Raw genomic sequence first — 18253 nt, 5'->3', positions numbered from 1 at the left:
CCAGGAGGAAAGTAGCCAGTCGCAGCGGCCGGTACTTGGTGGAGGACAAACAGAAGAGCAGGTTCCTGGTAAGCGGGTTTTTTTTTTGGGAAGGAATTTTTTCGGTGCGGGCTCTTTGGGAGAGGAGGGTTAGGCATGCATGCCTAGATGGGGAATAGTGCATTGATGTGGTTTATCACATCGCGGTAATCGGCCTCGGTAATCTCCTCGAATGTCTCATCCAGAACGTGTGCAATGCACTTGCGCAGGTTTATCGGGAGAGCCACCGTGGTCCTTGTCCCAGCCAGGCTAACGTGCCCACGTCACTGTGCCGCGCGGGGCGGGGGGACCATTGCTGCACACAGGCAAGCTGCATAGGGGCCAGGGCAGAAGCTGCATTGCAGTAGAAGACCCTCCCTTGCTTCCCAGGTCACCCTCAGCAGCGAGATATCGTCCAGGACGAACTCCTGTGGAAAATGTTGGGACAGTGTTCAGTGTAGGTGCCCCCTGAAGCTGTTGGCTCTCCCCAAGGCACAGAAACCCAGAGGACAGTGCAGCCCTGAAACAATCAGTCCCCCTTACTCACCATTTTGAGGCTCCCGTGGGATATGTGTGCTCTGTTTCGGACGGGAAAATTATGCAATTGTGTAGACCCAGTGTGTTTTCTACTCCTTAAGTGCGGGGGAAATCATTACTCTGTCTGGTATAAACAATGCTGCCTCTGTTAAATGTTGCATTTTGCCTATACAGCAGCATCAACCTTGAGACCTCAGCTGTCCCTCTTATTGCCTGCTCAGAGACTGCAAAGACTCAGGAAGAGACCACGAAAAAGCAAAGAAGACATGCTGCAAGAAGTGATGCAGCAATCTATTAAAGAGAATGAGAAAGCACAGAACTGGAGGGAGAGAGAAAGCAGGATCCGCAGGAAAACGCAGCGCACCGGCGACAAAGCACGGCGCACCGGCAGCAAAGCACGGATCGGCTCATAAGCATCCTGGAGCGCCAAGCAGACGCTATCCAGGAGCTCGTAGTCATGCAGAAAGAGGAGCAGTACCGCAAACGCCACCCCCTCCTACAGCCCTTGTCCCAAAACTCTTTCCGTTGTGCCCCACTGTCACCTCCAACCCACTTTCCCCACCTTCCGTGTTCTTCAAGCCACCCGCTGCCTCCAACACCAGTATCACCACCACCCAGCCCTGAAAACCATGACCCTTACCCTCTGCACTCAACCCCCATCACCATGCAGTATAGCTATCCTGAAGTGCAGCACTCACTGCACAGCACACCAGACAGGACATACGCGAATCTGTGATTGTACCGTTCCTCACTCCACCCCCTTGTTTCTTTTCAATAAATAAATTTTTTTTCTTTTCAATAAATGGATTTTTTGGCTTTGAAAACATTCTTTATTATTGCATAAAGTAAAAGACTCCTTAGCCCAGGAAATAAACAGGCACTGCAAGTCTGCTTGTCTGCTTAGCAAACACTGATTCCTAAAGATTGGAACTACTGCACTTCACTCCCGTGCAGGGCACCAGATATCACTGCTGGTTTTCAGCCTCAAATTGCTCCCTCAAGGCATCCCTAATCCTTGCAGCCCCGCTCTGGGCTCCTGTAATAGCCCTGCTCTCTGGCTGTGCAAATTCAGACTCCAGGTGTTGAACCTCAGAGGTCCATGCCTGAGTGAAGCTTTCACCCATCCCTTCACAAATATTATGGAGGGCACAGCACGCGGATATAATCGCGGGGATGCTGTTTTCGGCCAAGTCCAGCTTCCCATACAGAGATCGCCAGCGGGCCTTTAAACGGCCAAAGGCACACTCCACAGTCATTCGGCAACGACTCAGCCTGTAGTTGAATCATTCCTTGCTGCTGTCAAGGCTCCCTGTCTAGGGTTTCATGAGCCACGGCATTAACGGGTAAGTGGGATCTCCAAGGATCACAATGGGCATTTCAACTTCCCCTACCGTGATCTTCCGCTCTGGGAAAAAAGTCCCGGCCTGCATCTTCCTGAACAGCCAAGTGTTCCGAAAGATGCGTGCGTCATGCACCTTTCCGGGCCAGCCTGTGTTAATATCAATGAAACACCCACGGTGATCCACAAGCGCCTGGAGAACCATAGAGAAATACCCCTTCCGATTAACGTACTCGGATCCTAGGTGGAGTGGTGCCAGAATAGGAATGTGCGTCCCATCTATCGCCCCTCCACAGTTAGGGAACCCCATTTGTGCAAAGCCATCCACTATTTCCTGCACGTTACCCAGAGTCACGGTTCTTCTGAGTAGGATGCAATTAATGGCCTTGCAAACTTGCATCAACACGATTCCAATGGTCGACTTTCCCACTCCAAACTGGTTTGCGACCGACCGGTAGCTGTCTGGAGTTGCCAGCTTCCAGACTGCAATAGCCACCCGCTTCTCCACTCTCAGGGCAGCTCTCAATCTCGTGTCCTTGCGCCGCAGGGTGGGGGCAAGCTCCTCACACAGTCCCATGAAAGTGGCTTTTCTCATCCGAAAGTTCTGCAGCCACTGCTCGTCATCCCAGACTTCCATGACGATGTGATCCCACCACTCGGTGCTTGTTTCCCGAGCCCCAAAGCGGCGTTCCACGGTGCTGAGCATGTCCGTGAATGCCACAAGCAATTTTGTGTCGTACGCGTTATGCGGCTCGATAGCATCGTCTGACTCCTTACTCTCACTGTCACTTTGGATCTTAAGGAATAGTTCGACAGCCAAATGTGACGTGCTGGCGAGATAAGTCAGCATACACCTCAGCAGTTCGGGCTCCATTTCCCGCAGACAGATCACGCTGCACAGAAACCGTTGAAAGATGGTGCCAAAGGTGGACGGAAACAAAGGGATTTCTGGGATGCGAAGCGATGCCTCACGGGGCGTTGGGACAGGACCCAGAATGCCCTGCACCCACGCCCCCTTCCCACAACCCACGGCGCCAGAATGGGAAGAGGTGCTCTGTGGGATAGCTGCCCATAATGCACCGCTCCCAATAGTGCTGCAATTGCCGCAAATGTGGCCACGACAGTGCGCTGGGCAGCTGTCAGTGTGGACAGAGTGCAGCGCTTTCCCTATTCAGCTGCACGAAGTCAGGTTTAACTCACAGCGCTGTACATCTGCAAGTGTAGCCAAGGCCAAAGACATCATTTTTCCAAAATGTTCGTTAGTCACTGTAGTTCAATAGGTATTACCAAAAAGCAAACACAAAAAGTGTTTTGAACAGTCTGACTAAAAATTCCTTCCGCTCTTCCCTTTTGACTCATGATATCATTTTACTGATTCTCCGGTTATCACAGGATTTGTCTTTCCTATAAAATTATATCATGATTGAACAGGATTGTGAAGAATCAAGAAAGGATTTGTCCTGGTCTGCACTGACTACAAAGATGCTGCCAGTGACATCCCGTTAGTAGACTCACTTTTTCACGACTGTGTTCAAACATGGTAACATTTTGTTGTTTAATGCAGCACACAGAGTCTTCCAGACGAATCAGACCTGAATATACTTAAAGCAACAAAAAACAAATTTTAAAGACTTTCAAGCCTTCTTTATCCATCAAAATGAAGAAAAAATACATGTCCAAGCTCAGTTGTTTTTTCTTTTGCAGGTCATGTTTAAGATCTGCACTGCAGTGCTATGAACTCCAAGAGTCTTTAAGATTAAGCTTGATAAGTTTATGGAGGGAATGGTTTGATGGGATAACGTGATTTTAGTCAATAGGTCAATAACGTGCCATCGCTGCTAATTAGTAACAATGGTCAATGATGGGATATTAAAAGTTACTACAGAGAACTTTTTCCGGAGGGTCTGGCTGGAGAATCTTGCCCGCATGCTCGGGGTTCAGCTGATCGCCATATTTGGGGTCGGGAAGGAATTTTCCTCCAGAGTAGATTGGCAGAGGCCTGGAGGTTTTTCGCCTTCCTCCGCAGCATGGGGCAGGGGTCGCTTGCTGGAGGATTCTCTGCGACTTGAAGTCTTTAAATCATGATTTGGGGACTTCAACAGCTGAGTCAAGGGAGAGAATTATTCCAGGAGTGGGTGGGTCAGCTTTTGCGGTCTGCATCATGCGGGAGGTCAGACTAGATGATCATAATGGTCCCTTCTGACCTTAAAGTCTATGAGTCTATGAGGTTTTTCTGTTCTTTCCTTTCAAGAAGCCAGGTATCTCCTTTCTATACCAATCAACTGCAAAAGTGTTCTCTCAAATACTTTTCAGAGGAAAATGGACTTCCTGCAGCCATTCCACCTACAGCTGAGATCTCTTCAAATCTTACAAGCCAAGCACAACTGGACATGGTCTACATTGGAAGGAACAAACCCAGGAAAAAAACAAACAAAACAAAACAAACACACACACGCATATTTCATCCCAAAACACTACACAGCCCAGGCACCTCAGTCTCTAAGGCCCTGTTTACATTACAATATGTTAAAACTGCAACTCCCTCCCCTCCACTGTCACCCAATACATATGCAATTTTAGCCACATTTAATACACCGCTACCTCGATATAACACGACCCGATACAACATGAATTCGTATATAACGCGGTAAAGCAGTGCTCTGGGGAGGCAGGGCTGCGCACTCGGGCGGATCAAAGCAAGTTCAATATAACGCGGTTTACCTATAACGCGGTAAGATTTTTTGGCTCCCGAGGACAGTGTTATATCGAGGTAGAAGTGTATTACACTTTTAATCTGAAATTAACTCCAACAAATTGAGAGGATAGGGGCTGCTTTCCCGTAAGACCTTAAACAAAATCAGAAAACAACAAACATAATGAGATTTATTGTGGTCTGTCTTCTGATTTATAAACCATTTGGCGTGTCTGACATCGGGCCCAACACTCACAAAAATAGCACAGGAGGGAATTATTACAACCACTGACCCGAATTCACTCTGAAGAAAATCCACTACCATCAACTTCATTAGATCAGGGATGAACCTGGCCTTTTGTTTTAAATGTCCTCTTTCCAGCAGGTTTCAGAGAGGAAAAAGATGGTGCAATGGGGAGAGAAATAAGGAATAAAGAACATAATGTTGGTGAAACTAAGGACACCACGCCAGTCCAAGAACATCAAGCCTTGACAACAAAATCTGGCCATTCCATTGCCCAGTTAAAACATCTGTCCCTAGCCACAAGCACATGGGAAAACATATCAGATGCAGTATTAATTATGCTGTACAAGAAGAAAGGCTGTATGAGATGATTACCATATAGATGGCCTCATTGATGACTACGTCCTTCACCTGGCTCATTTCAATGAAGGTTGTATTCTCTTTGCCCGAAGCATAGGATGAGGTCATCTGGATGCCAAGTGAGCCAATGACTAATAGGGACTCCTGGTCAATTTTCACAAAGTGCAGGTACACGATCAAGCCAATCAGAGTGATAAATATAGCAGCTGAGAGCACCATGCTGTTCTGTAAAAAAAACACCAAGCAGGCATTTAGGCTCCAATCCTGCAATTAACTGCATGTGAGTATAGGCATAGGGCTATGTACAGTAAATTGTAGGTTCATCCATGAAAGTTTGACAAATGCCATCTTGCTTGACACACTGTGGACTAACCTCTAGATTAGGAAGCATAGGTCTCTTCACCTTGAACTTAATTAAGTGCCAAGCTCTGTGGTTGAGCGCTGTAACAGACTGATATCCTCAGTGGATCAGGCCTGGAGGGGGACCTATAACTGACTAGTGGGTTCTACTAACTCAGCCCCAAAACACCAAGTTACATCATACAAGACAGCCTGTCATATAAATGCAGATTATGATGCAGTTGCACTTACAAAGGTAGACAGGTATTACCCCCTTTTTTATAGATAGTGAATCAGAGGCCCAGAGTGATTAGAGAGTAAGGATAGTCTTGTTCTTCAGGCACCACATTGGGAATCAGAAGATCTGAGTTCACATTGTAGTTATGCCACCAATTTAACATGTGACTTTGATTAATCTTAATTTCTCTGCCTTAGTACCCTGATCTGTACAATGGTAGTAATACTTGTCCCTTTCTTCGATGCTTTGTCTTGCATATTTAGACTGTAAGCTTTCTGGAAACGGAACTGTGTCTTGCTAGGTGTTTGTGTGGTGCCCTGATCTTGGGACCTTTTGGTATTACTACAAGATAAATAATAAGTGCTAAATCACTGATTAAACTAAACTCAAGCAGCAAGTCATTTGAAGAGCTGGGAATAGAATCCGGGTGTCCTGACTCACGACCTAGTGCCCTATCCCCAGGACCAATTATAGAGAGAACATTGCTGGGCATAGGAAATAGTAATTCTATCACTAACGGACCAAAACTCTGTTGTTCTAACTCATTTCATGCCACTTCCCAAACTGAATAATCCTTAGTGGCTGTCTTGAAGGAGGAATGATGCTGGATTGCTCGCTAGCACTGTTACAGGAAAAAGGGGTCTTGCACTGCACTAAGAGGGAGGTGAGATTGAGGCTCAGCTTCTTTGGGTAATGGAAGAATTTCAACCAATGGTGTACAGCTTGGATCAGTGTTCTTCACAGCTTGTATAATCAAGTAGGAAGGCACTGGGGGGCAATTGCTGACTGAGATGAATGCCTTCTTACAGGAATTTAGGATACAATTTCCCCCACTAACAAGTGGCAGTTTATTGAGCAAGGATTTAACAATCTTCTGACATTGACAACCTTGCCAATTACCACCCTGGTCTCTTATCTTTGCTTTCTGGGAAAGGTCACTGAGAAGGTCATAGTGTGGCAATGCTAGTGTTAACTGTAGTCCTCAGACTTTCTTGATCCTTTTCAGCCCATCTTTTGGCCTCAGTATACACTATAGAGATTGCACTGGTCTCATTGGTTGTTCACAATCTCCTAGTAATGCTAAAGGTCAGATATTTATGCCCATTCTTTTAGATCTGTCAACAGTCTTTAAAATCTTTGCCCACAAGGTCTTGTTGACACATGACCAGGAGTACGTAGATGGTATTGCTAGTGGCATGCCCTTCTTTCCTGTCAGAAAAATTTGAGAGAATTATTCTCAGTGATCACTTGTCTGCCCCCAAGAAATATCTCCTGTGGGTTTCCAGACACTCATCTCTCCTGTTCTGTGTATATGATCGGGCACCCATGAATATGCTAGACACCGCTCCATATACATAAAAAGATGTGATCCCTGCCCTGAAGGAGCTTACAAACTAACTGAGGCTTCTGGGAAGATAATGAGATCAAAATGTGGCTGTCATGCAACTCTGACTCATTTTCATCAAATGAAGATGACAGAGCATCTTTGCTTTCCCAGAGCCTGACTGAGCCCAAGACTTGGGATGTGAACTGGCAGAAGTTCAGCTCAAGCAGAATTGCAGTAATGCTCTACATGGGGCTACCCCTAAATATCACTTAACAGCAACATCAGTCAGTTTTCCTGAATAGTGATATATTACATCCATTTGCTAGGAACTGGCTTTCTATTCACTTTGCCCTGTATTATCAGAGTCTCAGCTACCTGGTGCATCATCTCGCTCTCCATAAGCCATCATAGCAGCTGAAGTCAGATGGAGTGAGTGTTCATGCTCACTAGCACCTAGATTTCTACATCTGGGGGCTAGATGTACTCAGACCAAAGCCCTTAATCAGCTCCCCCAATAAATTCAGCAGAACCCAAGTATGTTGCCTTTTAGGACACGTTTTTCACAGGATCATAGAGTTTAAGGCCAGAAGAGACTATTAGATCATATAGTCTGACCTCCTGTATAACACAGACCATAGAGTTTCACCCACTTACCCCTATACTAGGGCTGTCAAGCAATTAAAAAAATTAATTGCGATTAATAGCACTGTTAAACAATAGAATACCATTTATTTAAATATTTGTTGATGTTTTCTACATTTTCAAATATATTGATTTCAATTACAACACAGAATACAAAGTGTACCGTGCTCACTTTATATTTATTTTTGATTACAAGTGTTTGCACTGTAAAAGACAAAATAAATAATATTTTTCAATTCACCTAATACAAGTACTATAATGCAAATCTCTTTATCATGAAAGTTGAACTTACAAATGTAGAATTATGTACAAAAATACTGCATTAAAAAATAAAACAATGTAAAATTGTAGAGCTTGCAAGTACACTCAGTCCTACTTCTTGTTCAGCCAATCACTCAGACAAACAAGTTTGTTTACATTTGCAGGAGATAATGCTGCCCTCTTCTGGTTTACAACGTCACCTGAAAGTGAGAACAGGTGTTCTCATGGCACAGTTGTAGCCAGGGTTGCAAGATATTTACATGATTACAGATGTGCATGCTTCAACCACTATTCCAGGGGACATGTGTCCATGTTAACCATCCAAAGCAGTGCGGATCGACGCATGTTCATTTTCGTTATCTGAGTCAGATGCCACCAGCAGAAGGTTGATTTTCTTTTTTGGTGGTTTGGGTTCTGTGGTTTCCTCATCAGAGTGATGCTCTTTTAAGACTTCTGAAAGCATGCGCCACACCTCGTCCATCTCAGATTTTGGAAAGCACTTCAGATTCTTAAATCTTGGGTTGAGTGCTGTAGCTATCTTTAGAAATTTCACATTGGTACCTTCTTTGCATTTTGTCAAATCTGCTGTGAAAGTGTTCTTAAAATGAACAACATGTTCTCGGTCATCACCCGAGACTGCTATAACATGAAACATATGGCAGGATGTGGGTAAAACAGAGCAGGGAACATACAATTCTCCCACAAGGAGTTCAGTCACAAATTTAGTTAACGCATTATTTTTTTAACGAGCATCAGCATGTCCTCTGGAATGGTGGCTGAAGCATGAAGTGGCATACAAATGTTTAGCACATCTGGCACGTAAATACCTTGCAATGCTAGCTACAAAAGTGCCACGCAAATGCCTGTTCTCACTTTGTGGTGACATTGTAAATAAGAAGAGGGCAGCATTATATCCTGTAAATGTAAACAAACTTGTATGTCTGAGCGATTGGCTGAACAAGAAGTAGGACTGAGTGGACTTGTAGCCTCTGAAGTTTTACATTGTTTTGTTTTTGAGTGCAGTTATGTAACAAAAAAAATCTACATTTGTAAGTTGCACTTTCAGGACAAAGAGATTGTACTACAGTACTTGTATGAGGTGAATTGAAAAATACTATTTCTTCTGTTTATCATTTTTACAGTGCAAATATTTGTATTCAAGATATACACTTTGATTTCAATTCCAACACAGAATACAAGATATACATGAAAATGTAGAAAAACATCCAAAATATTTAATACATTTCAATTGGTAGTCTCTTGTTTAACAGTGTGATTAAAACCGTGATTAATCCCGATTAATTTTTTAATCACGATTAATTTTTTCAAGTTAATCGCATGAGTTAACCCCAATTAATTGACAGCCCTACCCTATACTGAATCTAACAACTTCAGTTTCACTAAAGCATAGCTTTCAGAAAGGCATCCAGAAAGTTTTGATTCGAAGACATCAAGATATAGAGAATCCGCCAGTTCCCTGCTCATTTCTTCCAACTCACCCTCAATGTTAAATTTGTGCTTTATTTCTAACTTGAATTTGTCTGGCTTTAACTTTCAGCCACTGGTTCCTGTTATGCCTTTCTCGGCTAAATGAACATGGCATTTGCGCCGGTTTAAGGCGCTGGCTGCTGCCTGGTGTCTGTGTGCGAGAGTGGTGGGGACAGAGGGATTCCCTGGGTAGCCGAGCTAGGACAAAAGAAAGGTCCCTTCTTTTAAATAATGCCACAAACTGTTTTCCAGATTTCCGTGCCCGCCAGGAGCTGCAGCACTGGGAGCCGTTGATAAGTGAGCAGTGGGACATGTGCAGTGAGGGGCGGGGGCCATGGGGGACCCCGATGGGGCGAAGGGGACGCGGGCTGACACTAGGGCTCTCCTGACGGCGGATTTCGGAGGGGGCTGGGAGAACGTGGCGGAACATGACCTGGGCGACCGCACGACGGACAAGGCAGAGGAGGCTTTGGGGGCCCCCGCCGGGGCCGAACCCAGGGGGCGCGGTCGGGGCGGGCCCGGAGAGCCGCTTGGTACCTGGCTGAGCACGAAGAGCCCGTAAGCCGCCAGCCAGACGGAGCAGGTAGCGGCGCTCAGCGAGCGCAGCTGCAGCCGGGGGCAGCGCACCGAGAACTCCCGGCAGGAGGCGCTGTACTGGCGGCGCTGCAGCGCGATGCGGCCCCCGGACACTGCCCGGTACACCCCCTCCTCCATCTTGCCCCGCCGGCCCCACTGAGCAGGCCTCCCGCCGCGCAGAGCGGCCCCGACTGCCCGCCGCTCTAGCCACGGCTTGCCGTCAGCTCCATGGTACAGAGCGCTCACTTCCGCCGCTGCCCGGCCGCGCCCCCGGCGTTGCCCTTTGACCTGACTCGGTCTCCTGCCTCCCCCTCCAGCCTCCGCGAGAGCTGCTGCACGAGGAGTCCGGGGCCGAGCCGCCCCACGCAGCAGCCCCTCCCTGCCCTGCTGGAGCGGGGGAGCGTTGTGATCCCTGTTTGAGGGATGGGGAAACTGAGGCCAGGGGCCGCACAGCTGAAGAAGCGGCCCCTGAGTGACAGACTGTTGCCCTCCGCCCCATTGGCTCGTACAGCGGGGGACTTAAGTCTCCAAGTGCCCTTATCTGTACCCGCAAGTGATCGCAGCACAGCACTGCTGACCCAATTCACAGACACCAAGTCAGAGGTGTGGTTGTGGCTCCTTACGAAGAGCCATAGTTTGTGAAAGGTAAAGGCCCAGGTTGTCTATGGCTGCTGATTGTAGGGGCCTCCCATCTTGGGTGCTAGATTTGAGCTCCATGGAACCTGATTTTTCAGAAGTACTGAGCACTCCCCATCCAGATAAAGGCATGGGGAGATCCAGATGCTCAACATCTCTGACAATCAGGCCCAAGGTGTCTCAATTCATGTAATTGAAATGAATGGCCACATTTTGATTCTGCTTAGGGCTTGAGCCCTAATAAGGTAAAACATGCAGACAAAACCCTGTTGACTTCAGTGGGGCTTTATGCTGTTATAAATTTCTCTAGTCCCACTCTTAGCAGGGTCTTGGCAGGTGTATCCTATAAGAAGGACACCCGCTAGCAGTCCTAGAAAATCAAGCTCAGACAAATAGGACAAACCCACCTAAGGTAAGAGTCTGAAAGAGACTCCCAAATATTTTCCTGGCTACCTAAACCATAACGATTCTATTATAAACTGTCAACAGGTACGGCTAGATACTTTTTCTGAATATTTATTTTACAATCCAGCAATACGTTAGAAATTCAAACTGTTCCTCTGAGCATCATATTTATCTACAGTGAATTGTATCTAATTGTCTAAGTTAGGTGCTTCAGAACTTCCTCAGTCTTCTATAGTCTTTGACTAATCTAAATAATCTTGTGTCATGCAAATTTTGCCAGGTCACTGTTCACCCTCTTCTTCAGATCTGTAATAAATAAGTTAAAGCTGCTCTTAGTATAGATCATTGCAATATCCTCCTATTTGCTTCCTTCTGATTAAAAACTGATGACTTATTCCTGTTTTTCTGTTTCTGTAGATTTCTAGTACACAAATGAACTTCTCTCACACCCTTTATCTAGTTTCCTTAACCACACCTTCTTATGAGGAACCTGATTAAAGCTTTTTGAAAGTCTAAACCAATAATATCAACTGTTTTTTCTTTGTCAACCTCAAAGACTTCTCCTAAATTGAGAGATGTGATTCTCGGTTAGAACCCACATTAATTGGGTCTTGTATTGTGTTTCTCTACTAGGACAGGTGCTCTTCTTAATATTGCTTCAAACAACTTGCCGAGTGCTGAAGTAAAGATATTGGCCTTTAAATGTCAAGCTTAATCCTAATGCTTTAAAAAAATAGACCTAATATTGCCCACCTTCGAGTTCTCAAGAATATCTGCTAACTTTCATTGTAAATTACATTGTTTTGTTAACAGCTCACCCACTTAATTCTTAAATCCTTCAGAACTTTTGGGTGAATACTCTGTGGGCCTGATGACTTGCAGCTGTCACCATACCTCATAAGGAGTAGACAAGAGAGGGAACTGAAGAACCCATGCTTAGGAATGCCTGCTGCAGAGGTACTTATGAAATTAAAAGAATTAAAGTTAGCTTAAGTTTGATTTATAATTTGTGGCTAGTACCGAAAAGGTCCCAGTCAGCAAGTAAAAGATGGCCATGAGAATAATAAGTATTATTATTTATAGTGTGGGAAAGATATATGTGGTTCAAAAAGTAACTGATAAAGCAAAAAGACAAAGGAAAGCTGTCTTAAAAAAAACAAGTACAAACCATCCCATTATATAGCTGTAGGGTAACCAGATGTCCTGATTTTATAGGGATAGTCCTGATATTTGGAGCTTTTTCTTACATAGGCATCTATTACCCCCCCCCCACCCCATGTCCTGATTTTTCACACTTGCCATCTGGTCACCCTATTCAGCTGGTAATAAGGAGAGAGGAGGCAAAAGGAAGGCCTTGGAGGAAAGAAAGTAGCAAGGATAAACTGCTTCAAACTGGGTTTTTGCTAAAACTAGCAAGTTAGCTGAAGTTTATAAAAAGAGCCATGAAGCTGCCGGTTCTTTTTCAGATCCTACCTGATCATGCTGGAGCACGCCAGGATGAGATGGTTTTCCCTAGGTCAGGCCTGTTTGTAAGTATACTGATTGCATGCTTATGAATACTTTGTTACTGTATTGGGTGTAGTGACTGTTTATTTTTAGGGTTCTAGGCATGTTTACAGCAATTGTATAAAATATCATTTGGCCTTTGGATTTAAGAAAGGAATTGTTGATTAAATTAGTGTCTGGTGGTCTCCAATAATTTCAGATACTATTAATGATTCCAGAATTTTTGGCGACCACGAAAGGACCCCTGACATTAATTTCGGTTGCTGCGAACCCCCAAAGTGAAGGGATAGTAGCCTGTTATCTGGGGACAATATAGAATTCTTTCCTAAAGAGAAATTCAATAAAATAAGGGGACTAGAGGGAGGTACTTTAGATACCTATGTAAAAGAATGCTTGGCAGAGCATGGCAGAGGTCTGTTGAATGCCACTGATTTTAAAACAAAATAATAAAAAAAAAAACATTGGCAGCCACAGAAAAAACAGTATCTAGTTTCTTTTACCCTAAGGCAAAGAGAGCCAAAATAAAGCAGCAGTTTTACAAGCATTATTTCTGGTGGCTACAAACGAAATATGCCACCCTGAGGGATGAATGCAAAAAGCATAGAAAACAAATCAAAGTTGTAGAGAAGGAAACAAGCTAAATGGAAAAGATTCCTGGAAGGAAAAAACAATGTCTGTTGCATAAATCCAAAGTGAAAAGCAGTTGTCTTTCAAGGACCGTATTTAGTGAGTACAGCTTTGCAGGCAAAGTGTACTTAGTTAAGAAATACTGTAAGTGCAAAAAACATAAAGATAAACTTAGAGCAGAGGTGGACAAACTCCTGCCTGGCCCCTGAGCTCCTGCCTCAGGAGGCTAGCCCCTGCCCCCTCCCCTGCCCCGCAGCCTCAGCTCACCCCGCCGCCTCAGCTCACCCTGCCGCGGCGCAATGCTCTGGGCGGCGGGGCTGCGAGCTCTTGCCGGGCAGCACAGCTGCAGAGCCGGGGCCTGACCTGGTGCTCTGTGCTGCGCAGTGGCGTGGCTGGCTCCAGCTGGGCGATGTGGCTGCCTGTCCTGGTGCTCTGGGCGGTGTGGCTGTAGCGCCGCCAGCCACTGGCGCTCCAGGCAGCGCGGTAAGGGGGCAGGGAGCGGGGGGGTTGGATAGAGGGCAGGGGAGTTTGGGGGGGTGATCGGGGGGTGGGGGGGTGGATAGGGGTTGAGGCGGTCAGAGGGTGGGGAACAGGGGGGTTGAATGGGGGCAGGAGTCCCCAGGGGGCAGTCAGGAAGGAGTGGGGGGGTTGGATGGGGTGGCAGGAGGTCTGGGGGCTGTTAGGGGACAGGGAACAGGGTGGGTTGGATGGGGCAGGAGTCCTGGGGAGGCTGTCAGGGGACAGGGAGTGGGGGGGTCAGATAGGGGGCGGGGCCGGGCCACGGCTGGCTGTTTGGGGTGGCACAGCCTCCCCTAACCAGCCCTCCATACAATTTTGGAAACCGGATGTGGCCCTCAGGCCAAAAAGTTTGCCTGCCCCTCACTTAGAGACTGAGAAAAAGTCAGCTGAGAAATGTGTTATTCTGGGAGATAAGACAGAAGAGTTATGGTCCCAGAATTTAGTAGCTAGTGCGGTCTTGGGAAGTGTCTTATTAAACAATGAAAAACTAGTGAGTAATTTAAAGAAAAGGTATGTGCAGTTAAAAGGAGCTTTTGTGCAAATTAACACTGCAGAGCTCAGAGGGGACTGGATAGCTGAGGGTAGCGCAAGTAATAAAATGTTAAAACATTAGACGTGATTAAATGTTAGAGGATGTTGGTGTTTAAAAAAAAAATGCTTGGTGTGATAGTGAAACTCAGGAATGGCAGTACAACTCCATGCAGTCATGCCTTAGTAATAAAACAAATTATGTAAAGGGGAGATCAGGTGGGGACAACTATGTTTTGTCCCCAGAAGCCTTTACAGCTGTTCAGAAGGAAAAGGCCGCTTCCAGGGGAATGTATCTGTAAATAATTGTAAATGGCTGCTGCTGGCAGAGTGACAGTATGATCAGAACTATTTGACTGTGGAGAGACATAGTGAGTGAGGTAATATCTTTTATTGGACCAACTTCTGTTGATGAGAAGAGAGAGTTTGTAATACTCCTTTCGTATGTTTAAAATGAATTGACTTTTAAAAGGTTCCACTAAAATTCCATCCAAATCTTTCATTCTCAATTGCAAAGGGGGGAGGGATAGCTCAGTGGTTTGAGCATTGGCCTGCTAAACCCAGGGTTGTGAGTTTAATCCTTGAGGGGCCACTTAGGGATCTGTGGCAAAATCAGTACTTGGTCCTGCTAGTGAAGGCAGGGGGCTGGACTCGATAACCTTTCAGGATCCCTTCCAGCTCTATGAGATAGGTATATCTCCATATATTATAAAGTTGACATACACACACTCTTTGGGCAGCAGCCAACATCTCTGGGCAGTCTTAACTTTGTTAGCACTGAGACGCCCAAAATGTTAACTATTACAAAGTTTTAATGTTTTTTTAAATGAAGTTACAAATGTTAAATATAAACCAGTAAATGAAAATAGGGAATAAAAGGGCACAGGCAGAACTAGGATAGTGGGGAGAGACCCTGCATCCCTTTTTCAGTAATGAAGCAACAGCTGAGAGAGCTGCAGAAGAAAAATAAAATATTACTATATATTACATGTGTGTGTGTGTATATATAATTGGTATGGCTAATATGGTATAGCAAATAAAAAGTGAAAGTTAAATCATGAAAGGAGTGAGCATTCCTATGGAACATGCAGTGTATACAGTAAAAGGGGTAAAAGAAATGTAAACAAGACATACTACTTAATTAAAATCCTACCATGGCTCCAAAGAGGCTTTTTCAGATGTCTGTGTGCTTTGGAAGCAGAAACCAACTCAGCACCAAGAAAGATCAATGAATATAAGAAATGGTGATTAACCATTAAAAATTGTATCCAAAAGTTCTGATTAACTGTGGTGTAAAGTAAAGTTTATTAGGGAGTGAAAATCTATATCGGGATGTTTTGTAAATAGAAAAAGAATAATTGTATTTAAACTAAAACAAGTGTATACAAGATTGAAATGCCTTAGTGGATTGTAAATGAATGCAACTGATGGTTTAGGGTTGGTTAAACTTATTAAGAAAATGTTGTGCAACATGTAGATGATATCCTGGTGCAGACAGGGAATGCCATTAAAAGGTACTAGAAGTCCTGTGTGAGGTTTTCTTGAAAGCTGGACTAAAGCTAAACCCAAAAAAGGCTCAGCTCACAAAGCAGCAGATTTCCTTCCTGGGACTAATCCTACAACCAGGCCTGTGTGCTCCAAACAAAAGCTTCATGTGATTTTTAGAGCTGCCCTTCCCTATTTCAGAAACAGCACTAGATCACTGCTGGGTATGACAGGCTTTTGTGGGGGATTTCATCGCTAATTACACAATAATCCTTGCACCCCTATACCACCTCCCCCAGAAGAAGATAGAGTGGGAATGGATCCCCCCCAGCATACCCTGCCAGCGTATAAGTTAAAAGAGGCTTTTAGCACAAACTCCAGTTCTTAGCACCTCAGCTTATACAAAACCTTTTGGATTTTTTGTAGCAAGCAGGGAAACAGCCATTTCAGCTATTAACTCAGGATCTCACAACAGAGAAAAACATATTGCTTATGCTTCCTGGGTATTAAATGGAGTTGAAAAGCAGTATACCTGTATGAAAAATACTTACTGGGTGTTTAGTGGGCTCTGACACGTTTTAGATATCAGGTGGGGCTGGGACACATAAAACTATGTGACTCATACTCTTTAAAAGTATCTCTTGTCTGGTAAAATCAAAAATGGTACAGTGTCTTATGCTCAAATACATTTGTTAGTCTCTAAGGTGCCACAAGTACTCCTGTTCTTTTTGCGGATACAGACTAACACGGCTGCTACTCTGAAACTAGTTCTAGAATGACATGGTCCTTGCTGCTGGAAAAGCACCATCTTGAAGTCTGTCCTCTCAAAAACCCAGTCACCCTTACCAGCAGGACTGTTAATTGTACTCCATATGAGAGTCCTGGACAAATTTTCTCTAAAAAGGGGCCCTTAACCCTTTTATCCCATGAGCAGTACATAAGTTAAATTCTGAAGGGCGGGAGCCTGAGGGACTAGCAATATATGTTGATGAGTCATCCTGTCACTTGGACCCTAGTCACAAGATTTGCTGTTTGAGCTCCCTCCATTCAGGCTGAACCTGTGCAGCATAGGTGTAGTACACACTCAGCCAAGTGTACTGAATTGTCTGTTGTGTCACAGGCATTATCACTCTGTAATAAAGGACAATTACTGGTTGGTGTGATATGTTCAGACTCAGTGGGTCTGTGATGCTTTGACAACATACCTCCCTGGGTGGAGTATGAATTTATTTGTAGTGCAGATCACAGGCCTTTACGCTTCTCAAGCCCTTTTGTCCTGTGTGTAGGAATTAGTAGATATATTGGGTAACGCGGTGATATATGTGGTTAAGGTAAAAGCTCATTCCAGACATAGGAAGTAAGCAAGAAAAATAAATGTGGATGAAGCTGCTGCTGCTAGGGAGGCTGTGGTGTGGGTCCCGCCCCGATTAGCCAATCCTTGCTGTTACCACCCATGCACAAAGAGAAAACACTGATTTAGGGTATGTCTACACTGGCAGAGTTACAGCGCCGCTCAGAGAGCGCTGAAGTGAAACCGCTGTTGTGAGTTCACACTGTCATCTGCCTGCGCAATAGCGTGTTCACACTTACGGCACTTGCAGCGGTATTCGGAGCAGTGCACTCTGGGCAGCTATCCCACAGAGCATCTCTTCCTCTTCTGCTGCTAAGAGTTGTGGGAAGGCGGAGGGGATCGTGGGGCATCCTGGGTCCTGTCCCAATGCCCCATGATGCATTGCTTCGCATCCCAGCAATCCCTGTGCTTCCGTCCGCATTTGGCGCCATCTTTCAATGGTTTGCGTACTGTGCGCTCTGCCTCTTTGGTCTGCAGAAATGGATCCCGCACTATTGACCAATATGCTGCTCGCTCTGACTAACACGTCATGAGTGGCAGTGGAGTTATTCTTTAAACTACAAAGCCAAGAGGAGTGCGACATTGATCTCGCCACATGTAGGAGCTACGACATGAGATTGCTTGTGGCATTCACGGCAGTGCTGACCACAGTGGAACGCTGCTTTTGGGCTCAGGAAACAAGCACTGAGTGGTGGTGTGACATTATCTGATTAAAATATGACCATATAGATCTTTGTTGCAACCACGGTTATATATTTGCAGCAAATCTTGTACAAAGGTTGTCAAGTGAGGTGTCTATGAAAAGGTTATGATTTGCTGGTTATGATTATGCTATCTGTATGCATGCATCATTTTTGTATGTTGTTGAGTTATGAAGTTGTAAGTATTGGCTCTATACTTGGATTTCAAATGTTTGCTCCTGGGGTAACACCCACGAAGTAATTAGCCAGCACATCTTGGAGGGAGTATTCAAATTGAGTGACCCATCAAAAGAACATTTAACTAACAATGGACCATGGGAGACACCTATCTACACTTAATGAAATTTCCTGCTGTGACTAGGCGAAATGCATGGACATGTGACTTGCCCATGTGACTCCAAACTCTATCTTGTTGCTGTGATTTTCCACAGCAA

General features: G+C 45.1%; 1 protein-coding gene and 1 long non-coding RNA gene across 3 annotated transcripts in view; one reads left to right on the top strand and one right to left on the bottom strand.

The window, feature by feature from the left end:
• The window catches only part of PIGH (phosphatidylinositol glycan anchor biosynthesis class H), a 16583-nt gene extending 6383 nt beyond the window's left edge, over positions 1-10200 (bottom strand). For both annotated transcript variants that reach the window (XM_024198599.3, XM_024198600.3), the window contains exons 1-2: positions 10023-10200; positions 5206-5415 (exon numbers count right to left, since the gene is read on the bottom strand). In XM_024198599.3, the coding sequence (XP_024054367.1) occupies positions 5206-5415; positions 10023-10199 (387 nt within the window). In that variant the 5' untranslated portion in view covers position 10200. The remainder of the gene's footprint in view (positions 1-5205; positions 5416-10022) is intronic.
• Positions 10201-10378: 178 nt separating this feature from the next.
• LOC113406431 overlaps positions 10379-18253 on the top strand; it is a 12246-nt gene continuing 4371 nt past the window's right edge. The window contains exons 1-3 of the long non-coding RNA XR_003369760.2: positions 10379-10706; positions 11916-12059; positions 12569-12631. This is a non-coding gene — a long non-coding RNA (uncharacterized LOC113406431). The remainder of the gene's footprint in view (positions 10707-11915; positions 12060-12568; positions 12632-18253) is intronic.

This window comes from Terrapene carolina, unplaced genomic scaffold (genome assembly GCF_002925995.2).
Source record: "Terrapene carolina triunguis isolate 2854851 unplaced genomic scaffold, T_m_triunguis-2.0 Scaffold96, whole genome shotgun sequence".
NCBI lineage: Eukaryota > Metazoa > Chordata > Testudines > Emydidae > Terrapene > Terrapene triunguis.
The sequence above is the reverse complement of the archived record's forward strand: the minus strand, read 5'-3'. Positions and strand labels throughout refer to the sequence as shown.